Source organism: Callionymus lyra, chromosome 9, assembly GCF_982586985.1.
Source record: "Callionymus lyra chromosome 9, fCalLyr1.hap1.1, whole genome shotgun sequence".
NCBI lineage: Eukaryota > Metazoa > Chordata > Actinopteri > Syngnathiformes > Callionymidae > Callionymus > Callionymus lyra.
In genome coordinates this window covers 23,512,189-23,536,987 of record NC_141826.1, presented here as the reverse complement: position 1 = coordinate 23,536,987, position 24,799 = coordinate 23,512,189, and the positions used below count along the sequence as shown (strand labels likewise).

The 24,799-nt window shown below is 32.1% G+C and overlaps 1 protein-coding gene across 3 annotated transcripts in view; it reads right to left on the bottom strand.

Moving 5' to 3' along the window:
- Positions 1-24,799, bottom strand: part of jakmip1 (janus kinase and microtubule interacting protein 1) — a 40,346-nt gene that overhangs the window by 5,062 nt on the left and 10,485 nt on the right. For 2 of the 3 annotated variants that reach the window (XM_087799717.1, XM_087799718.1), the window contains exons 2-20: positions 21,700-21,968; positions 20,218-20,550; positions 18,398-18,559; positions 16,771-16,983; positions 16,476-16,634; positions 15,221-15,367; positions 14,251-14,421; positions 12,783-12,842; positions 10,733-10,861; positions 10,541-10,669; positions 8,835-8,918; positions 8,286-8,348; positions 6,251-6,349; positions 5,086-5,187; positions 4,972-5,025; positions 4,847-4,912; positions 3,757-3,825; positions 3,611-3,688; positions 924-1,133 (exon numbers count right to left, since the gene is read on the bottom strand). In XM_087799717.1, the coding sequence (XP_087655843.1) occupies positions 924-1,133; positions 3,611-3,688; positions 3,757-3,825; positions 4,847-4,912; positions 4,972-5,025; positions 5,086-5,187; positions 6,251-6,349; positions 8,286-8,348; positions 8,835-8,918; positions 10,541-10,669; positions 10,733-10,861; positions 12,783-12,842; positions 14,251-14,421; positions 15,221-15,367; positions 16,476-16,634; positions 16,771-16,983; positions 18,398-18,559; positions 20,218-20,550; positions 21,700-21,855 (2,484 nt within the window). In that variant the 5' untranslated portion in view covers positions 21,856-21,968. The remainder of the gene's footprint in view (positions 1-923; positions 1,134-3,610; positions 3,689-3,756; positions 3,826-4,846; positions 4,913-4,971; positions 5,026-5,085; positions 5,188-6,250; positions 6,350-8,285; positions 8,349-8,834; positions 8,919-10,540; positions 10,670-10,732; positions 10,862-12,782; positions 12,843-14,250; positions 14,422-15,220; positions 15,368-16,475; positions 16,635-16,770; positions 16,984-18,397; positions 18,560-20,217; positions 20,551-21,699; positions 21,969-24,799) is intronic. The other variant, XM_087799719.1, reaches the window with a different exon arrangement.

The following is a 24,799-nucleotide window of genomic DNA, read 5'->3' as shown; positions in this document are numbered from 1 at the left end:
TAAATAAATAAAAAACAACAGTTTTTTGTCATTTAATTTTCATATCTTACACTTTTTCCACTAAAGAATTAAAAAGGAAAAGTTTCAGTGTAGGGCGAGTGGTCATAATGTTATTGTCTGGTGTCCTTATTATAACAAAAATGTTATACTGAATTTAAAATACTACGAATAAAAAAAAAACGTAGATTTTAGATAATGTATTTATGAGTTATTGGAAGTAGAATATTAAACTTTATGTGTAAAATAAAATAACGATAAATTTAGATTTAAAAAAATGTATTTAATGCTTAAAAAAAATTAAATAAATCAATGTTTAACATTTAAAATGTTAAATTAAATAAATAAAAAACAACAGTTTTTTGTCATTTAATTTTCATATCTTACACTTTTTCCACTAAAGAATTAAAAAGGAAAAGTTTCAGTGTAGGGCGAGTGGTCATAATGTTATTGTCTGGTGTCCTTATTATAACAAAAATGTTATACTGAATTTAAAATACTACGAATAAAAAAAAAAACGTAGATTTTAGATAATGTATTTATGAGTTATTGGAAGTAGAATATTAAACTTTATGTGTAAAATAAAATAACGATAAATTTAGATTTAAAAAAATGTATTTAATGCTTAAATAAATTAATGTTTAACATTTAAAATGTTAAATTAAATAAATAAAAAACAACAGTTTTTTGTCATTTAATTTTCATATCTTACACTTTTTCCACTAAAGAATTAAAAAGGAAAAGTTTCAGTGTAGGGCGAGTGGTCGTAATGTTATGGCACCGATGAGTTAATTCTCAACTGTAGGAATGTGGCGGTGAGTGTTAATGATCAACACACAGGTGGAGGTGTGTGGGTGGAAGCACCGGGTCAGGACGCACACACACACGAGCAGGGATACTGCATCTTTATCCAGGCCGCGTCTCACCTGCTGCGCCTGCTGTAAGAGCTCCATGCGCTCCTGTAAGATCTGACTGTCATAACTGCGGCTCTGGCGCAGGATCTGCCGGCGCAGCTTGTCCACGGCGAGCCGGAGCTCCTCCCTCTGACGCTCCGTCAGCGACTCGGCCACGGCTCGGCAGGAAGGCTGCTCCTGCTGCAGAGCGCTGTAGAGCGTGGCCTCCAGCTCCTCGATCCGCTGCCACACACACACACACACACGTGGACAACACACACCGGTAGACGTGCACATGCAGGGACATGCACAGGCAACACACACACGCGCACAAACACACACTATAGTGATCATGTTTTGTTTTTTGTTTAAATAAAGTTTTTAGATTCATGTTCGTCGAGACAAACACTTCAGCACCATGATTGACCTTTTGTGACCTTTTGTGACCTTTTGTGACCTTTTGTGACCTTTCGGACGATGAGGTGAAGTTTTGGAGGGAATTTAGTAAAGATCGGATTAAAAAATTGTTTTGTTTGTTTTTAGTAAAAATATAAACTATCCTTTAAAAATTGGATCCAAAAACTTCTCTCTGATGCTGAAGGTTGAAATAAAGATTAAGATACTTTCGTAACTAAAAATATGTCACCATCATAAGTATAATAATAATAATTATTATTATTATTATTATTATTATTTTTATTTATTTTTGCATTTAACTTCACTCGAGTCATTTTTATTTAATTTATATTTATATTATTTGTTTTTCAATTAAACCATCTTTCCATTATACATGTATTTTAATTTGTTTTACTAAGAATATGTGTATGTTTCTATGATAAATTGTAGTATTTGTAAGTATTTATGTGTAAAAAAATATATATTTGATCTTAGTTTTCAAGCTTCATTGTTATGTATATGAAAATATTAATGATAAATGATGTAAAAATGAAATAACAATTCAATTACATCTAAATATATATATAATTTAAATATATGTGTCTCGCATGCAGTTAATGCAAAACGCTGGAGCGAGAATTCTGAGCCGCTCTAGTAGGAGAACTCACATTTAACTGTGTATTGTTCTGTTTTTTAAGTGCTTTGTTACCCTGGTCTGAGAACTATCTGGTAAGAGTAAGTAAGTAAATTATATTTACTTACTTACTCTTCATCTACAAAAAGTACATTTGCTCAGGGGTCACATTATATACTATATAGATTGTTGTCAGGGGCCGTCAAGCCAGAAGAGAGAAAAAACTTTACTATCCCAAATAAATAAATTGATTTTAATTGTATTTTCATCATATATAATTTTGTCTGTATATATTCCCTCATATTTGTAAATAACTAAAGTTCTTGTCTGTCGACAGTATCATGTGTATCATGTGTATCACGTGTATCACGTGTATCATGTGTGTCATGTGTATCATTTGCGTCATGTGCGTCATGTGTGTCATGTGTATCCTGTGTATCCTGTGTATCATGTGTATCATGTGTATTATGTGTATCATTTGTATCATTTGTATCATTTGTATCATGTATATCATGTGTATCATGTGTATCATGTGTATCATGTGTATCATGTGTATCTTGTGTATCTTGTGTATCATGTGTTTCATGTGTATCATGTGTATCTTGTGTATCTTGTGTATCATGTGTGTCATGTGTATCATGTGTATCATGTGCATCTTGTGTATCTTGTGTATCATGTGTATCATGTGTATCATGGGTATCTTGTGAATCTTGTGTATCTTGTGTATCATGTGTATAATCTGTATCTTGTGTATCATGGGTATCCTGTGTATCCTGTGTATCATGTGTATCATGTGTGTCATGTGTATCATTTGCGTCATGTGTGTCATGTGTATCCTGTGTATCCTGTGTATCCTGTGTATCCTGTGTATCATGTGTATCATGTGTATTATGTGTATTATGTGTATCATTTGTATCATTTGTATCATGTATATCATGTGTATCATGTGTATCATTTGTATCATTTGTATCATTTGTATCATGTGTATCATGTGTATCATGTGTATCATGTATATCATGTGTATCTTGTGTATCATTTGTATCATTTGAATCATTTGTATCATTTGTATCATGTATATCATGTGTATCATGTGTATCATGTGTATCATGTGTATCATGTGTATCATGTGCATCATGTGCATCATGTGCATCATGTGTATCTTGTGTATCATTTGTATCATTTGAATCATTTGTATCATTTGTATCATTTGTATCATGTGTATCATGTGTATCATGTGTATCATGTGTATCATGTGCATCATGTGCATCATGTGCATCATGTGTATCATGTGTATCATTTGTATCATTTGTATCATTTGAATCATTTGTATCATTTGTATCATGTGTATCATGTGTATCATGTGTATCATGTACAGTATATCATGTGTATCATGTGGTGCTGAAAGAACAATATTAAAGATCATCAGCTTAAACTCTGGTCAAACCTTTCACTAACTATTCAAACAAATCAAACTTCCTGGTCAACGCTTGAACGCACACATTTATTCTTAAGACAATTTATCAATACTTCTCCTGGTAAAAGATGCAGTATCCCGTCTGTCGGTACATGTATCACGTCAGTGATGATGTTTCATGAGGATGTGTCATGCTGGAGTGATGTGTGTCCTTCTGCTCTATCTTCTTCTTTAAAACATGTCTTTTATTCAAGTTAAACATCATTATCTTCGTACCATGTAAGCCTGGTCCAGAGCCTGCTTCCTGTAGTCCAGCTCCTCCTCCAGGAACCCCTTTTGTTTACTGAACAGATCCTGGCATTTAAAAACACAAAGTTAAATGTTTTTAAAACAGTAGATAAAGAGTTTGATGGTTTACGGACCTTGTCGTTCTCCAGATCGATCATCTTCTGAGTGAGAGCCGCCTCTGTGTTGTCGATCTGCTTCAACCACTGACCAGAGAAAGATGAAAATAAAATAAATACTAGAACGTTTGCATTTCTATAAGAAGCTGAAGTGTGAATGCTGAACGTGCTGAATGTGTAAACTCAAATACTCTACACACATTTTTACTTTGAATACTTTAAACACTTGAAATGATCACATTAAGAAAGACTGAAGTGAAAACATTGAAATACAGTGAAAAGGGTTGAGAAGAAGAAAATGAATAATTTCTATAAGGAGTATAAGAGTATAAGAAGAAGTAGTGGGAGTAGAAGAATTAGTAGAGTTAGTAGTTATTTGTAGAAGTAGTAGTAGAAGTAGAAGTAGTAAAATAATTAGTAGAAGTAGAAGTAGTGGGAGTAGAAGTAGTAGTTTGAGTAGAATAAGTAGTAGAATAATTAGTAGTAGAGGTAGAATAGTCGTAGAATTAGCAGATGTAGAAAAAGTAGTAGTAGTAGTAGAAATAGAAGTGTTAGAAGTAGTAGTAGTAGAAGTAGTAAATGTATAAGAAGTAGTAATAGAAGTAGTACAAGTAGAAGAAGTAGTAGTAGAAGTAGAAATAGTAGTACCTAGTAGAAGAAGTAGCAGAAGTAGTAGTACAGGTATAATTAGTAAAATCAGTAGTATGATTAGTTGTAGAATTAGTAGTAAAGGTAGAATTAGTAGTAAAAGTAAAAGCAAAATTAGTAGTAAAATTATAAGTAGAATTAGTAGTAGTAGAATTAGGTGTATAATAATAAGTAGTAGTATTACTAGTAGTAAGTAAACAAAAGTATTTGTAATGTTGAATGAAGTTTCTAAGAGTGAGTACATAAATGTAGGAGGAGTTGAAAAACGAGGTGAATATAGAAAAAAAAGGTAGAAAAAGAGGAATAGATGAAAGAGTAGAAGACAAAAAAGAAAAGTTAAAAGTTTAAATGGTTCAAATCGGATGATATTTGTATGAATAAAGTTGAGATGATAAAAGTAAAAGCGTATCTTGATACCTTCATTCACACAACTATTGTTCTTGTTCACTTGAACTCTTACCTTCTCGCACAGAGAGATGACAGTTCCTGCTTGAATCACCGCCACCTGCTCCTCGTTCCTCAGGTTCTACACGAGAAGAACATGTTCAGCCACCAGAGGGCGCTCTTTCAAACCCTGACTCTCACCCCGTTGTCGCCCAGAATGTCCAGTTTCTTCATCAGCTCCGGGATGACCACGTCCTTCAGACCCGGAAGTTAAAATGAATGAGTTATAAAACGTTCATTTTCGAGTAGACTCACCTTGACTCCTTGTTGTTGGCAGTAGAACTGAAGGGCGCTGCTGCTGTTCTCAGGGAAGGCGGAGATGTGGAAGTTGAGAGCCGGAGATTTACGTTCTCGCTCCTGGAGGAACATCAGGGTCAGAGGAACTCAAAGAACACGTGACCCTCGTTTAGGTTACGAAATGACCTTTGACATGCAGACCAAAGAAATCGATCTCAGAGGATGAATCTACTGACATAACCAGGAGCGGCAAAAATGAGGTACAGTCGGGATAAAATAAATAAAAACAAGAGGATACACATGCGGAAAATAAAAGTAAAACATTATTCAATCAAACAAAACAGTTTGGAAATGTAATATTCTTATAATTATTTAAAATTATAATTGAAATTAATTACGCCACACTACAAAATAAATAGATTTACTTACCTTACAGACCAAATATAAATCAAATTCAAAACGTGAAAAGAAGAACTTGAACATGATTGTGATTAATAAATATTTTAAAAGAAAGATGACAATAAATCAAACGCACAATATAGTTATAAAAACAAAGACACATACAGTATTTGTAAAGTAAACAAAATTACAATACAAAAATATGTTTCATGAATGTAAAATATATATATTTTAAATATAAATACATTCAGTTTAAAATTTAAAAATAATGAAATAAAATAAATCATTTTTCAATCATAAAATGTCCAAAATAATAAACATTTAATTCTTAAATGTATTTTCTTGAGACATTTTGCATGTTGAAGGCTCTAGAAACTGTCTAGTACTTTTATCAGTACAAACTATTAAACTATTGAAGTAATAAACGAGTTTCTCGGATGATTTCGTGGTAAAAAATACGTCACAAAATAAACATTTCAAGGGAACTTGATGAACACATGCGACAATGGAATTAAAAAAAAAGACAAAATGTGAAAGTGCACGTGGAACATAAATACATTTGGTCATTTATTAAAAACAGGTTCGAACAAAACAAAACATTCCAGTACAGTGCAGGGTAATGAGCTGCCATGCAAAAACAAAAAACGTGGAAAAATTATCAGGGAACTTTTCTGGAGGAAACAAGCGAGTCATTGTGTCACTGAATGTAGGTCCTGCGTCTGGAGTTTAGACTGTGCTGGTTGTCGCCTCCTGGCGACACTTTGAAGGTACTGCAGTCTCTTACTTCCAGTTCAAGCACTCGAAACTCCAGGAGCTCGTTCTGGTCTCGGGCGTCCTGGACCTCAGCCTGGAGCCGCAGCTCCACCTGCTGCAGCGAACACACCTGCACACACAGGTGCATTAGCATTAGCATTAGCAAGCACAGGTGAACCATTAGCTCCATCCTGGGGCCACAACTGTAGCTAAAATGAGATATAGATTCTTAAATACCAAATACATGTATTTATTTTCAGACAATAAAAGCAGGACTTAGTACAACAGAAACAGACTACACAATTCCCCGCCAGTGAATCGTGAGAGTGTTTTGCTGTGCTCTTAACCCAGGTGACGGAAAAACTATAAAAAGCTAGAAAAGAGTCAAACGTTGATAATTTGGACTTTTGTCTACATTTTAAAGTTTGGATGTTGTTTCTACGTTTGCCAGAGCAGGACATGTTTGAAGAAAGTTGCAGATTTGTGACTTTTCTTTTACCTCGTTCCATTCATTCCTGAGGGGAAATTTATCGCGTTTTTTTGCCACTAATAAGGTGTTTAGGAACCCTCTGCCGCCCCCTTTTGGTCTGAACGTGCACAACATCAAGAAGATCAGATGAATTTGAAACTTATTGGAGGCTCGAGTACAGACCTGTGCAAGGTGCTGCCATTTGACTGTATTTATGTGGCCCTCGTAATGTCAAAGTATTGTCATGTATAAATGTTTCTAATGCATTTACAAATGTATTTTGTATTTATTATTCATTTACATTTTCCACATACTTGTTTTATTTTTGTGTGTATTTTTTGGAGTATATATTTATCCCTCAAAACATTTTTTATAAATTAGTTGAAGAAATGTTTTGAAAAAAACCTCATATATACAAGAATAAAATGCATCTTATTTAGCTCAATAATCATGGCTTAATGACGAATGTACTTTTTTTTTTAGGGATTTTTTCATCTCTCTTTTTGCTTGACGGCCCCTAACAACATAATTTAATGTGGCCCATTGAAGAATAATAATTATATTTATTATATTAATTATTATAAAACCCCTGCTCTAGTACTTACTTACTGTATATCTATGAAATAAATATTTATTTTACTCTTTCATTGCTTTTCTAAATGGTCTATTTTTCTTTCATTGTTCATTGTCTTTCAAAATGTTTGAATTACATTGTATTATCGTATTAACTTAAAATAGTGTGTATACAAATATATATTTATATTCATATTCATATATATATACATATATAGGTAGTGTTTTTTACATTTATTTAATTTTAAACCATAAAATACATTTTTTGATTAAATCACATTTCATAATGAAAAAAGGCAGAAGCGTCTTGATATATATATATATATATAAATGCATACACAGTATTCAATATATATATTACGTGATTACCTTTTCTGACATCCCTGTCTTTTTATCATTGTGTAATTATATCTGAACTTAATTTTTTTTATTTTAAACGACCACAGTACATTTTCTTGCTAATAAAGTTCATCTATATAGTCTAATACTTATTCTATTTAAAAAAAATATATATATATATATATATAAATATTGGAAGTTGGGGGTGTTTTTTACATTTATTTAATTTTAAACCATAAAATACATTTTTTGATTAAATCACATTTCATAATGAAAATAATGGCAGGAACGTCTTGATATATATATATATATATATATATATATATATATATACACACACACACACACATACATATATATATATATATATACAGTGTATACAGTGTATATTTTTTATATATTTGTTTAAATTAGAATAGATTTACCAGGGTCATATTAAAAAGTATTTAAATTTAAGCCTTAAAATGTATCTTTTAATAAAAATCAATTTCACAATTTAAAAAAAGAGGGTAAAATCAGAAAACTTTTTCTTTTACATTTCAATTTTGATTTCAAAGAAAAATTACATTTACCACATTTTATATCTTTCGATAAGTTTCAATTTTACAATTTCAAATCCTGCTCTTACTACATGAAAAATATGTATATTTTGGACAAAAAACAAACAAACATGATCTTGTTTTACCTTCTCGTGCAGTTCCTGGTTGGTCCTGAGCAAGTACTGTTTCTCTTCCACCCACTTGGAGTCCTGTCGCGACACTGACTTTTAGACGCAACACCAACACTTTAAGGAAGAAGCAAAGACGTGCGAACACATGCACAAGTAACACACATGCAACACGTGTGGAGTCACAAAACTTTATTGACAGCCCGGTGCAGACAAGGGAGAGAAGATGAACAAAACCACAGAAGCTGCAGAAGAAGAAATGAATGATTGAAATTTAACTCAAATATTTGACTTTCCCTGAATAACTTTGTTCACCCGAGAATAAAAACAAGTTGTTCCACAGAGAGAGAGAGAAAGTCAACAGACAGGAAGCCGCCGACAGGAAGTGAGGAGGCGGAGCATGCAGGCGCCGTGAGGTCACGCATGCAGGAAGTGACGTCACATGATGGTGTGGCAGAGCTGGTCGGCGTAGCGCCAGCCCAGGAGCAGAGCGGCCAGAAACACGTGCAGGACGGCGAGCGAGAACAAGAGCCGAGACCTGCCGCCTCCACCTTTGTTGTTTGTTACCTGCCCGCGCTCGACCAGAGCCTTCTCCAGGTCCAGAACCTTCGCCTGACAGCTGCTCAGGTCCGTCTGCAGCTGCTCACGCGTCTGTGCAGGACAGACAACCGTCACTGTAGCATCTTTTAAAAGTACTTGTTTGAAACTCTTGTTATACTTGGAATTAGGTATTTAAAATGTTTATATTTAACATTTAATTATTTTTTATTTGATTATTTTTTATATATATTTAATTATTTTTTGAAAACTATTTTTTATTTGATTATTTTTTATATATATTTAATTATTTTTGAAAACTATTTTTAATTTGATTATTTTTTATTTATTTTTGATTGTTTTATATTTGATTATTTTTATATACATTTAATTATTTTTGAAAAAAAAATTTATTTGATGATTTCTGATATATATTTTATTTTTTATTTGATTATTTTTGATATACATTTAATTATTTTTGAAAACTATTTTTTATTTGATTATTTTTTATTTATTTTTGATTATTTTATATTTGATTCTTTTTATATACATCTAATTCTTTTTGAAAAATGTTTTTTATTTGATTATTTCTGATATATATTTTATTTTTTATTTGATTATTTTTGATATACATTTAATTATTTTTGAAAACTATTTTTTATTTGATTACTTTTTATTTATATTTGATTATTTTTGATATACATTTAATTATTTTTGAATGCTTTTTTTTTTATATATACATATATATATATATATATACATATATATATATATATATATATATTGAATTATTTTCTATTTTATTTTTGATATTGTTTAATTTTTTCGAATACTATTTTTTATTTTTTATATATATTTAATTATGTTTTATTATATATATAAATATAAAAATGTAATTGTTTTTCAATTATTTTTGAATTAGATTTTTTATATATTTTATATTTAATTATTTATGATATTTTCTATAGATATTTAATTAGATTTTGATTCGGTTGTTTTCCCCCCATTCGGCTCTTATTCAAGTTATTTAATTTATTTCAGTCATCTTAATAATATTATTATTAGTAATATATTTTTTGTACTTTGAACATTTTCTTAAATAGAAAAATAGTAATTGATTTAAGTTATTTGTTTATTTAATTTGTCCTTCATTTTGTGAAAAGATCATGATATTGTGATAAACAAATAGTTGTTTAAAAAAATACAGAAAAAAATACAAAAACTACATAAATACAAATACAATATTCAAAAATCTATAAAGTACTATTATACATTTTTTAAATATATATGTAGTTTTTAAGACATAAACAGGTAGTTTGAAATACAACAAAATCTAAATCTAGTTCAGTAAGAAAATACATATCTACTGAAATAATAAAATCCTAATTTAAAGGTTCATATAATATGGATTTAAACCACCAGATGGACTAATAGTCTCAACAGATGTATTTTGTGAATTAGAACATGATATTGTCATAAACAAATAATTACAATTTTTAAAAAATAATACAAAAACGACATAAATACAAATACAATATTTATAAAGCTATATAGTACTATTATTATAATTTTAAATATATATATATATATATCATTTATTTAGACATAAACAGGTAATTTGAAATACAACAAAATCTAAGTCTAGTTCAGTAAGAAAATAATCAAATAATCATTTAAAGGTTGATATAATATGGATGTAAACCAGATGGACTAATAGTCCCAGCAGATGTACCAACCCTGGCCTCCCTCTCAGCGTCCACACAGCCTCCCGTCTGCTCCTGCAGGAGTGCGTACGCTCTCTGGAGAGCCTGGTATTCCCTGGTGAGCTGACGGAAGCGAAGCTCCGACTCCTCGCGGGACACGGTCTGTGGTTTCAAAAAATGAGAATCAGAACCTTTGAAAACCACCGTTTCATCCACGACACGAACCTCTTCGAACTCCTCCTCCGGGGTCGCCGGCGTGCGGTCGGTGAGGTCGGTGTTGAAGGAGGTCAGCGACGACGTCTCCGAGTCCACGGACTCCTCGTCAAATCCAAAATACGTCTCCACAACATGCCTCTGGAGACACAAACACGAACGTTTGAGAACTTTTCAACAGAGAGTCGACGCCACGTCCAGCTCCACCTCCACCTGTCTGAGCAGAAAACCTCACCGTCGTGTTTGTAAGTCATTTCCTGACAGCCGGAGAAGTAGAGGCAGACCAGAGCACACAGGCAGATGAAGGACGAGAAGTAGAGGATGAGGAGGAAGTATTCAGTCATGTTGCTTTAGTTTAAAAAAAAAAGCTGACGTAGTGAATCACTGAGCGGCTGCTGGAAGCATGTTTTCATTAAAGAGTCAAAGTGGAAAATCACTAAAGCTGCTCCTCTGGTCTGTTGTTTTCTTCCCGAGGCAAACATCTACGGACGACAGACTCCACCTCTTAGCAACGTCCCAGAATCCCCTGGGGCATCATCATAGAGAAACCTGTCGCCTCAGTGAAGCTTCAACCCTCAGAGCAGGTTCTTCATCAAGCGGATCAGAACGTTTGAATCCTACATTTCAGATGTTGACAGTTTTTTTTTTACTGATATTATAAAGCGTAATATTTTTTTAATTTTTACTATACGTTTTTTATTTTAAATATTTTTAAATAATTGAGTTCAACAACTGGTAAATGGAAAGGTTGATTTTTTTTGTATAAATATATATATATATACTGTATATATATGTATAATTTAATTAAATTATTTCTTTATTGAAAGGTTGAATAAGATTTTCTTAAAATAAAATATTTGAATATTTTCTAAATTAAAGTTTTTTTTGTAACACATACATTTTGATATTCTGTTTCCAATAATTAAAACTTTTTTTTTTCTATATTCAACATGTTTTAATAGTGACACCAGACCAAACCAACAGAGCACCGAGCTACTTTGATTGTGGTCACGTGATCGTCTGCGAGTCTCATCATTGGCTGAATCTTTTCATCAAGTAGCTCGGTGCTCTATTGTTTTGGTCTGGTGTCACTGACATTTTTTATATTGGATTTAAAAGAATACCAAATATTTAATTTAGAAACATTTATGAATCATTGTTAAAACGCAAACTACGTGTTAAAAATAACACCTTCCAAGTATTCCCAAAAAATCATATCAGCTTCCAACAATTTATTGAATTCCATTAAAACTAATTCAACTTTTAAATATATAAATTATAGAATTAATGGCTTTAAAACTATGAAAAAGTTAATGTATAAAATAAACAGATTAATAAGTAAAAAATATATTTTATTTAATGTTTTTATTATGATCTGAACAAGAATAACTTGATATTTCTGTAGTTTTTCCTTCAAATTGCATATTTATATATGATTTTTTGTCCTGGTAATAATCATATAAAATACATTTCTTTATTTAACTATTTGTTAAAAACAAAACGCCTTCCAATTATTCCAAAAAAATAATTTAAACTTTCAACAATTTATTGAATTCCATTAAAAGTAATTCAACTTTTAAATATATACATAATAGAATTAACGGCTTTTAAAACTATGAAAAAGTTCATATATAAAACGAACAAATTAATAAGTAAAAATTATATTTTATTTAATGTTTTTATTATGATCTGAACAAGAATAACTTAATATTTCTGTAGATTTCCCTTCAAATTGCATATTTATATATGATAATAAATATAAAAATATAAAGATATAAATAACGCCTTGGGATTATTCCAAAAAATTAATTTCAACTTTCGATTTATTGAATTCCATTAAAACTAATTCAACTTTTAAAAATATAAATTATGGAATTAAATGCTTAAAAAACAAACTTTCAAACGTAACATTCAACAACGTTATACTCCGACAGCACCGATAAACTTCCGTTCGCTCTGCTTTATAAATATTCTCTCGAAGAAAAACCACAGAACGTTCCGCGCTCGTCTCTGGAGACCAATTAAAAACCAGAAGACGTGTCGTGTTGCTTCAGTCGCTTACCTTGGTGAGTTTCAGTGGTTTCCTCCTCGTCTTCTTGCCCATCACGATCCGATCGCGTTCCTCCAGGACACAAACAAAACCAACGTTATTAGCAGAAGATAGTGAGGCGAGCATTTTTTGTGTAGCAGATAAAACGCAGAAGAATGGAATGCTAACAGCTGTTAGCATATCGAGTGCTAGCAGCTGTTAGCATATCAAGTGCTAGCAGCTGTTAGCATATCAAGTGCTAGCAGCTGTTAGCATATCAAGTGCTAGCTCTGGATGTTAGCCATGTTAGCATCCTTGTGTTTGATCAAAGTCTTCCACACGATCCGTCGAATGTGAGCAGTGAAGGTCACGATCAAGATGACAACATGTTCTGAATCTTTAAAAGAAAGGAAACTACGATGAGAAGTGGATTCGTGGCAAAACATTGAGGGTTTATAGGTCGAATCGAGTGTGTTTTACACGCTTTTAACTCAGTTTAACACATGTTTAGAATTTTTAATTCCTCAAAAAGACACCAAACCAGGCCAGTTGTAGAACAAAGTTGTGTTTGATTCAACTTTTAAATATATCAATTATAGAATTAATGGCTTTAAAACTATGAAAAAGTTCATATATAAAACGAACAAATTGATAAGTAAAACATATATTTTATTTAAAGGTTTTTATTATGATCTGAACAAGAATAACGTGATATTTCTGTATTTTTTTCTTCAAATTGTATATTTATATTTGTCCTGGTAATAATTATATTTAATTTGTTAAAAATAACACCTTCCAATTATTCCAAAAAATGTATTTGAACTTTCAATTTATTGAATTACATTAAAACTAATTCAACTTTTAAATATATAAATCATAGAATTAATGGCTTTAAAACTATGAAAAAGTTTGTATATTTATCGTATATTTGCTTTTAACTCAGTTAAACACATATTTAGAATTTTTATTTCCCCAAAAAGACACCGAAACAGGCCAGTTGGAGAACAAAGTTGTGTTTATAATTAAATTAAATAAAAATCTAAAGAATTTTTACAAAATATATCAGCGAGAATTAGAACAAAATGATGGTTTTGTATAAATATACAGATTTTTTATTTAAAATAATTGTATTTCTGTCTTCTAGTCAAAAAATAACCGAACTTTAAATGTTTAGTTATTCTTCAAAATAATGTATTTTATTACGGCTGATGAAAAAATATAATTAATGCGTCAACACTCAACAAAAAGTAAACAAAAACACTGAGTGTTTAGAATTGAAATCCATCGTGTGTTTTCAAATGAACTATTATTGGTTAATTGTAAATATATATATATATATATATATATATATATATATTGTAAATACTGAAGTTATTGACAGTTGTGACTGACAGTAGTGACTAGCTAGCTGGGCGGCAAAGCACCACAGAGCCGTCCAGGTCGAGTTCAGGTCACGGCTCCTCACCTGAACTCTTCTGCTCACCTGAACTCTTCTCCTCACCTGCATCAGTTCGTCGATGATGCCGCGTTGCTCGGCAACCTGCAGCTTGAGGAACTCCACTTCCTGTTCCTCGTGGGCGTGGCTCAGGTCGGTGAGTGAGGTGGGTCTCTTCAGGTGCGACGAGTGAGGAACCTGCTGCGAGGGCGGGCGACAGGTGGCGGCTTTTTCTTTCTAACGGGAGGAGGAGAAGGAGGGAGGAATTTAGAGCTTTCTTTAACAGCCACTAGAGGTCACTAGAGGTGATTCAAACCACTTTCAAAAGGTAAGAGTTGCTAATCTTTTTAGCATGTTGCTAACATGTGGAAATGTTCTTGTTGTGATATTAAATTCCAGCAGAGAATGATTTACACCTGGTTTTTATAATAAATAGATGCTGTTTATTCATTTATTTCTTCTATAAGTCTTTCATATATAAAACGAACAAATTAATTAGTAAATATAATATTTTATTTAATGTTCTTTATCCAGTTTTTATTACCTTTTATTATGAACTGAACAAGAATAACTTAATATTTCTGTAGTTTTTCCTTCAAATTATATATATGTATATATATATATTTTATTAATAATTATTCACTTCTTGAAATGTTATTTAGCAACTACTTTTATACGAGACACAATTTAAATGGATATTGAATCAAATGTAATGAAACTCACCGTAAGCTGTAATGAACATAGAAAAGGGAAAGTCCAATCTATACAGTATATATAATTTTCTTTATTTTTTTTGTCATTATCCCACTTTATACAAGCTACTATTCTACAGATGTGATGCCTTTGACATTCCTCTAACTTTAGACCCAACCTCGGCAGATTGTCCTACTTTTTTAAACTGCAAATGTATTTGTTTATTTAAGGATTTATTATAGTTTGAATAATTAAAAAGGTGATGATAATTGGTGCATTGATAAAAGGGATATATAGTAGTAAAAATAATAATAATAATAATATTTATTATTATGTGACTCACCATCTCTGCGTTGTCTCGACTCAAGTTCTTGAGTTTCTCCTCCATGCGCTGCAGAGTTTGCAGCAGGTCGTCGTTCTTCTTCGACAAGCGTTTGTTCTTCTCAAACATGGGCTTCATCTGACTCTCCGCCTCCCTCACTCTTTTCAACTAGAAGTAGAACATCGAGAGTTTCACTTGTAATTAATGGGAGTAATTATTTCAGGGCCATCAGAATATTAGACGTTGATTCTTTCTAATGAAAGTTTCTTAAGCATTGAATTATTGTTTTAATAAATGAATTCAATACTTTATATGGATACAGACATTTGTATTTGTTGTTTTCAGTATACAATTTGATGTAGATTTGTATATTATATTTTATATATTCCAATAATTACAAAACCAATATTCTAGATATATATTTCTGTATTTGTAGCCTTTTAAATTCAATATAAGAATTGTGGAACTATTTTATTAACACTTTAAAGTTGAATTAAAAAGTATTGAATTAAGAACATATTTTGGTAATATAAGTATTACAAAATTAAACTCTGTGTAAAAAATAAATTTAATTATAACACTTTCTAAAATTTCCACATTTAATAGAAAAATTATTGAATTACATTTTGTTTTTTAGATGTTACCTTTTAAAATAGAAATTATTGAATGAATTTTCTTTTTTTTAATCTTACCTTTTAATAGAAATTATTCAATTAAATTATTTTAAAAAAAATGTAGAAATTAATCAATTCATAATTTTTTTTAATTTTACTTTTTTATATAGAAAATATTCAATAAAATGTTTTTTTTTAAATGTAACCTTTTAATATAGAATTTATTCAATAAAAATACTTTAACATGTTTTACTTTTTTGTATAGAAATTAATCAATTAAATTATCTTTTTTAAATGATACTTTTTAATATAGATATTACTCAATTAAATTCTTTTTTAAATGTAACCTTTTAATATAGAAACTATTGAAGTAAAATTTCCTTTTAAATGTTACCTTTTAATAAAGAAATAATTCAATAAAATTATTTTTTAAAAACGTAACCTTTTAATATAGAAATTATTAAATAAAATTTTTTTTTTAAATGTTACCTTTTAATATTGAAATGATTCAATTACATTTTTATTTTTTTTATGTAAACTTTTAATATAGAAACAATTGAATAAAAAAAAGGTTTAATGAAACTTTAAGCATTTAAATTCAACAATCTTCTGATGGCACTGATACACTATCATTTTTATTTATTTATTAAATCCGTCCTCACCAGTTCATTCCTCTCGTCCGCCAGCAGGGCGTTCCTGTCCTCCAGCTTCCTGATGACCGAGTGAAGCTCCGCGATCTTCAGCTGGAACCTCCTGGTGTCTCGCTCCTCCACCTCCTGGTGCACAGATGGAAGAGGGGAGGAGGAAGAGGAGGAATGAAACTAAAAAAGGGAACATGCAGGCGGCAACATTGATGGAGGGAGGGGGGGGGGTTGACCGGGCGAAAGGATGAGCGGACATTTTACTGATGGTCCAGATGACGAACAGATCTAAAGGAAGTCAAGGATCAACAAATACCAGGTTGTTCAGCAGGTCCGGGTTGTCTCCGATCCCGGGCACCGCCTCCCTCTTGGGACTCCCGTGGTTGTGTCTCTCGGCCTCTCGTACCTGGCCCAGCTGCTCGTCCAGAGCCTCCTTCTGGAGCTGGAGCTTCTGGGCGTAGCCCGCCTGCAGACCCAGCTCCCTCTCCAGGGCGCCGACCACCCGATCCTTGCCCTTCAGCTCCTCCATCTGTGGAGACACTTCCTGGTCATTCTTCTCTCATCACCAAAGTTCAACGCCTTCTTAGAACCATTTGAAATAAAGACGATAAGTTAAAGTTTGTATCAAAGTACATTTTAAAAGTTACATTTTTCTTTTTATTAAAACATTGATTTTTTTTTTAATTTTCATTAAAAGAAAAATTCTTACATATATTATTATTGCATTTCTTAGAACTTGATAAAATATTTTCATAATTAATTATTTATTGTATATAAAGTTTAATATTCTTATTCCAATAATTCAAAAAAGTCATTTCTAAATGTACTATTTTTAATTGGTAATTGGAGTTTTCAATTAAAAAATGTGTTTCATATTTATATATAATATAATGATTTAAACCAAAAATTTAAACCTTTCAGTATAGAAAATACTTTTAATTATTAAAAAGAAATATATATATATAAAGCTTAAAAAACAACATTTCAATAAAATAACTGTTCTTATTGTTAAAACAAAAACTAATTAAACCTTTCAATGTAGACATTTTTAATTCAATTATTGAAAGAAATGCTTGAAAAACATTTCAATAAAAGAAATTTCAACATTTAAAATGTTTAATTCAACAATTAAATATCCTGATATACTTACTTAAATGTGTTTTATAATGTATTTTTAGAACCTTTGGCAAATTATACAGAATTCTACTTCCATCAACATTTTGATCATAAACTCTAAAGACATTAAAATTAGCAATAAAACCTAAAAACGTAGTTAAAAGATACGACAGAAACAAACAGATTTTTACTGATGTTTTGTTTTTCTTCTCAACACGACAGGAAAACTGTGACTAACAGCCTTTTTATCGCCTCCTTCCTGTCAGTGAACGTGGTTCAAGTTCGTCTCCTCATCTCGCTGGTTTAGATAAAGACGACTCAGCGATCGCTCGACACAAGAAGAAGAAGAAGAAGAAGAAGACGTTACTTTAATTAAAGTCAAGTTCATCCCTCGCTCAGGAACAATCCACTCATTAAAGTCTGGCGCGAGTCGACGAGCGATCGTTCCAACGAACCCGCTAACAACTCACCGCGGACTCGTTACCGTGGCGAGGAGTAAATAGTTCACTTTTATCTCATCAAGTTGTCAGGATTGATCCAGACTCGCACCTTCGCACGCGCCTCGTAACTCACGTGGAATGAGGCCGCGTTCGCCGATCACCCATGATGCCTCACTCCTGAGGAACATCAGCGAGAAGCGGCCTCTGGAATGTGTCAAATATTAAATAAGGGGGTTTTTAGTCGAGAGCTGCGAGTGCACTTAACGCGCACTCTTTGCACTCTCCAGACTCCTTTCTGCACCGATTCATTGTTATTGACTCGGAGTTTTAATTTATTTCACGCCTCACGCGCGTCCCGGGGATCGGGGTTCATTACTGCTCTCTCACCAGTCGTCGGATGTCTCGCTCGCAGTCCCGCTTGATCCGGTGGACCTCGTCCTGGTGCTGCTGGTAGGCCGTTCTGAGATCGGCTGCTTTTGCCTTGTCGGCCTGGAGAGCGTTGGCCATGGCCTCCTCCGCCTGCTTCCTGGCCGTCTTCTGCTCCTGGATCTGCACACGAAACAACATCCAGGTTCTTGGTACGATCCATGTGAAAACAATGGCTCGACCCGAAAGCTTTTCCGTGTGACTTCCTGTTTGGGACTCACAGCTACAGGCAACAATAATGACTGAAGCTAAGACTAAGAGAACATTTACTGTCTTTAAGTATCGAGTATAATCTTTGTTCCTTATCTTGTCTTAACCACCTTTACACGTCACCATAGCAACAAAGATATTCATTTAATTTGGACCGAAACCATCCAGTGGGACAAATTCAATTTGTATTAAAGTATATCAGTGTCATCAGAGTATTTAATAGTAACATTTAACTTTTTAAATGTTTATTTACATTATTAAAACATTTTTTCTAAGTATTTAGAAATTAGATTGAATAATTAAATTGTATTTCTATATTATTTACATTTTTATATTGAAACAATGTATTATTATTGTTGTTTATAATTACTACTCTACATAGAGTTTGATATTTACTTCCAATAATAATATATGTATCTATATATATTTCTAAAATGTATTCTTTTTTTAAGTATTTAGAAATTAGATTGAATAATTATATTTTATTTCTATATTAATTACATTTTCATATTGAAACGATAGAATTTTATAAGAAGTCACATATTTTATAAATTATTATTATTGTTGTTTATATTTACTACTCTAAATAGAGTTTGATATTCTACTTCCAATTTTAAAATAAGTATCTATATATTTCCAAAATGTAATATTTCTTTAACTAGTAGCATGTTAATTTCAATATAAAATAGAAAATAGAAACCAATAGAGTGCCGAGCTACTCGATGGAACTTTCAGCCAATCATGAACCCAGAAGACGATCACATGACGTCATTCAAGCCCCTTTGGTTTTGTATATTGTCATTTTTATATTGAATTTAAAAGGCTACAAATGTACAAAAAAATATTGAATTGAGAAAATTTATTTTATAATTAGAGGAAATAGTTTATCAAACGCAGTTATATTGTTATAGTTTGATATTGTAACTCAATTTCTTTTTTGTAAATCAAATATTTTAATCTATAGACAAAACTTAAATTAAATATAAATTGTTAGACAATGGAAAAATATTGAATTCACACATTTTTTAAATTAAAATATTTAACTGTGTAAAAGAATTTTAATTTTAAAGATATTACATTTTTTTTAATTAACTTAAAACAGACCTGTATACAATTTGTTATTCAATTAACACAAATTAAACCTTTAAATACATGTAATTTCATTATTTAAATTAAATTAAATGCTTACACTAAAATTTCAATAAGAACATTTAAAAAGGTTAAATTTACTAAAAATATTTATCAATTATTAAATTAATTATATAAATGTCAACCTTTTAATAGACATATTATTGAACTCAAATATACAATAAAAACAAATTTTATCTCAATATAGACATTATTTAAATCAATTAATTAGAAAGAAAATTAAACAACTAAAAATATAAATATAATTTCAAATAAAAAGTTAAATATTTAAGATTTGAAAAGCGAAATACTCTGATGACACGTGTGTACTTCCATAAACCCACATGAGTTTGACTTCAACAGTGTAACTAAACTAACCCATAATGAGAAGACGATCAATCAAGTGTTAATAATACTGGAGTGAGAAGACATAGAAGTTCTACCTCCTGCTGTAGCTTCAGTCTCTCTCCATCAAAAGCCCTCCTGGCCTCCTCCCGAGCCTCGGCCAGCAGAGCGTTCTTCAGCTTGTCTGCGGCTCCGTCCCTCAGAGCGTTGACCAGACCCTGCAGACGCTGCACCTCCGTGTCCCGGATCTTGATGGTCCGGTTCAGCTCGGCGTCGTGCTGGCGAGCGAGGGCTTCTCTCGCCGCCGCGATCTCTCGCAGCTTCTCCTCGTGGAGTTTGGCTCGCAGGTCTGTGATGGCGACGGCGTGTTTGTGCGTCTCCAGCTCTCGCGCCTGACGCTGCTCCTGCAGACGCTCGCGGAGCTTACACACCTGAGGAGGACACGTTTACTAGAAGGTTCATGTTTCCAGGAGAACATGCAGAAGTAGTACTAGGAGTAGAATAAGTAGTAGAAGTAGTAGAATAGTTAGTAGTAGAAGTAGAACTAGTAGTGGAAGTAGAAGAAGTAGTAGAAGTAGTAGTATAATAATTAGTAGAAGTAGTAGTAGAAGTAGTAGTAGAAGTAGTAGTAGAAGAATTAGTAGAAGTAGTAGTAGAAAAATGAGTAGAAGTAGTAGTAGAAGTAGTAGTGGGAGTAGAATAAGCAGTAGAAGTAGTAGAATAATTACTAGTAGAAGTAGAAGCAGTAGAATTAGTAGTAGAAGTAGTAGTTGGAGTAGAAGAAGTAGGATAAATAGTAGAATAATTAGTAGTAGTGGAATTAGTAGTAGAAGTAGAAGTAGAAGTAATAGAAGTAGAAGTGGGAGTAGGATAAGTAGTAGAAGTGGAATATTAGAAAAATATATTCAAGTGTTTCGATGTTTTATTTTGTAATAAAGTAGTGTAGAAATGAGATTTCCTGACTAAATAAGTCAAAAATCAAAAGTAGAGAGTAGAAAGTGAAAAGACTATTTTAAGATTTATTTTTAATCTTGTTTTAATTACAAGATTTTATTTCACCCATATTTTTAATTGTTACATCTTTTGTTTGTTTTTTACATGAAATTCACTTCTTAAACAAGCTTTTTTTTAAATTAAAATTAATATTTAGAGGCAAACTGACGTAAAAAAGTAGAAATGTGTTTAATTTCCTTGAGATAATGGAAAAGTTTCGGACAAGAATGGTCTCATGAACGGGTCTGAACTCATACCATCAACCGTTTATGGACAAATTGGATAAAATAAAACATTTTTTCATCCCACATTAGAAGAATTTGTTTATTATAACCAGCGCAGAATTTTTTACACTAACTGTATTTTTTATATTTTTGATTTAAAAGACAAAATAATAAAAATAAATAAAATATAATAAAATAAATTGAACTAAAGTCGATTTTGTTATTCTGAAATATATGATTATATTAAAGTTTATACATACAATTAAACACAAATACTACAACATTGCAAATGATTATTACTCATTATTATTGTATTAGTTTGTATTTAGTATATAAATTCTAAACATAACCAAATCTGCTGACCTTGCTCCTCTCCTGCTGCAGTTCCATCTGAGTGTCCATCAGTTTTCCTCTCAGCTCCTCAGTAGTGTTCTGGATCGCTTCGGCCATCACCTCCGATTTCTCCGGCTTCCTTCCCTTCTTAGGGGGCGGGGCCACGGGGGGCGTGGCTGACGACATGGCGCTCTGCCCGACTGACCAGGAGATTCATGTGGCGTCCGGAGTCCAGTCGTGACGGAGGAGAAGGGATGTGGTCTCGCTCTGGTCTACATCATCGTTGGAGGAGGACGTCTCTGCGAGAGGACGGAAGACGAGGAGATGTTAGAACCTGACAGAAGTCACGTGACTTGTTGGACCGAAGGACACGACCACCTTGTGTAACCAGACTGGAATAAATGTATTTTTTAGATCTTTCTATTGAGCTCCTATGTATCAACTGTAGTTACACGTTATCATTTATATGTTTTCATATCATAGTTGTTTTTTAAACAATTCAAGAGTCCATACTTGTAAAATACGTAGTATTATCTTGTACAAAATGTTGTATTTTACATGCATTTGAAATTAGCCTTGTAGCTAAATATCGATACGCTTTAATATTGCAATGTTTATTCCCCGATACAGATCAATATTCAAGAGCACTTACGATATTCAACGCGTTTGTTCATTTTTCTGTTGCGATTTAATTTATGGCAGCAGTGGATACCTTTATAGGCAGTTAAAGGAACAGTGAAATACTACAAGATCACCTTAAAAAGTAGTAGAAGTAGTAGAAAAATAATTAATAGTAGAGTAGTAGAAATATCAGTAGAAGTAGAATAAGTAGTAGAAGTAATAGAAAAATAATTATTAGAAGTAGTAGAAGTATAAGTAGAAGAATTATTAGTAGAAGTAGAATTAGTAGTAGAAGTAGTAGTAGAAGTAGTTGTGGGAGTAGAATGAGTAGTAGAAGTAGTAGTAGAATAATTAGTAGTAGAAGTAGTAGTAGAAGTAGTAGTGGGAGTAGAATAAGTAGTAGAAGTAGTATTAGAGGAATTGGTAGTAGAAATAGAATAAGTAGTAGTAGAATTAGAACTAGAAGTAGTTGTGGGAGTAGAAAAAGTAGTAGAAGTATAATAAGTAGTAGAAGTAGTAGTAGAAGAATGAATAGTAGAAGTACTACTGGGACTAAAATAAGTAGTAGTAGAAGTAGTAGAAGTAGTAGAATTAGTAGTAAGGTAGAAGAAGGAGTAGTAGAACAATTAATAGTAGAAGTACTAGTAGGAGTAGAAGTAGAAGTAGATTAAGTAACATAAGTAGTAGTAGAAGTAGAATATGTAGTAGTAGAAGTAGAAGTAGTAGAAGTAGAAGAAGTAGTAGTATTATTCAAATGTGCGTCCACATGTGATACGTTGAGATTGTCGGTCACAGATGTTTTTATGGATTAATTTCAATTCCTGATTAAATCTGATTCAATTCTTTCTTTATTCATGTCTAGTTTTGCATAAACTGCAAAGCTTGAGAAAGAAGGTACGATATATGAGCTTCTCTTTTAAACTAATGAATAGTTTATGGTCACAAAAACCTTTTTTCTTAAACAAACATTTAAGTTGTTGACATTCTCTGTGAGCAGCTAAAGCGCTTCTTATTTACTTAAAGACATCTTTAAGTGAGCGAACAGAACAAACCAAAGCTGTCACTATCCTCAGTTCCATCTTCTCTGTCTTTCATGGCGAGTTTTAGATCCTACTGCAGGCGCATTTGTGCAGGAAATAAAACAACTAACTGCACTAAATGTTTTTTTTATCAGATTTTGAGCTCCAACTTTTTTCCAGTCTGCGCTGTGCTGAGCTGAATTGATTGAAGTGTGACAAGAACATAAGAACAATTATGTTTTCAGATACAATAAGTGCTGTGTCTCAAATCGTGCACCTCTCTAAATGCACTCCTTTACAGTACACTGTAAGACAGTGCACTTACTTGCCCAGTGCGCAAATTTTCGAGATGAAAATCTGCTGCTTCCCTTCAACAGGAAATAACTCGACAGCTTCTTCTTCTATTATTTTTTAACACTGATTGTAACCAGCTGTTGAAGCTCTATCGCCGACACTTGACAACACTTTTTACCAATAGAAACAAGTTATTAAGTTGTGTTTCATTGTGTTATTACTGTTGTTGTGTCGTAGCTTCAGTTTAGCTTCAGTTTAGCTTCATCTACGTCACTAAGATGGAGGACGTTGAGGGTAGAAAGTGTCCATCGATCCACACTCGATTATCTGGCTGTTTGAGTGCACTAATTGAGTGCTCATTTTCGCACACTGCTTATCAGGACGCACTTGTGTACTCAAAATATTAAGTGTAAGAGCAGAAGTGTGCGATTTGGAACACAGCCCAGGTCTTGATTATACTATAATATCGTCAAATTCTCTGTACTGTATGGTTTACTTTCAAGAGCACATACATTTTAAAACAGCGATACACTTGGAGATTGCAAGTATTGATTTTATTTTTATGTTTTTTAGCTTTTAAATCATGTTTTATTATTTTTATGATTTAAATTCGAATAAAGTGTGTTTAAAATAAAAGCAAATATTGACAGCATTTGTTTTGTGTTGCTATTAAACATCCGGCCACTAGATGGCAACAGTCATTATGTCTATGTATAAGGGAACGATTAAATCCTGCGAGACTCTGGTGATGACTGGGGACGCTGATGTTTGGACTTATATTCTAGTTTTTAATAGTGGTGTAAGAAAACATTGATCCACTTAAACATCGCAATATTATGACACTGTGTCAATAATTGACTACTTATTTACTAATGTACTAATATTTTTAAATTCGTTTCTCTTTGGCTTTTCAAATCTATATCTTGTTTTTTTATCGTTTATATTTCAATAATGTGTGTCCAAAATAAAATGAAACGATGTTTTATTTAAAATCATAGCAATTATTTGCAGCGTTGGTTAATTTTTTTGTTGCAATTGAATTCCCGGTCGCTAGATGGCAGCAGTCATTACGTGCTCTGCAGTTAAAGTAACGATAAAACCCAGTAAGAGCACAGTGATGACTGAGGACGAGAGGATACAGTGACTCCAGTTCCTTTTAAAGCTGATGTTGGACATATTTTTAGTTTGAAAACAAA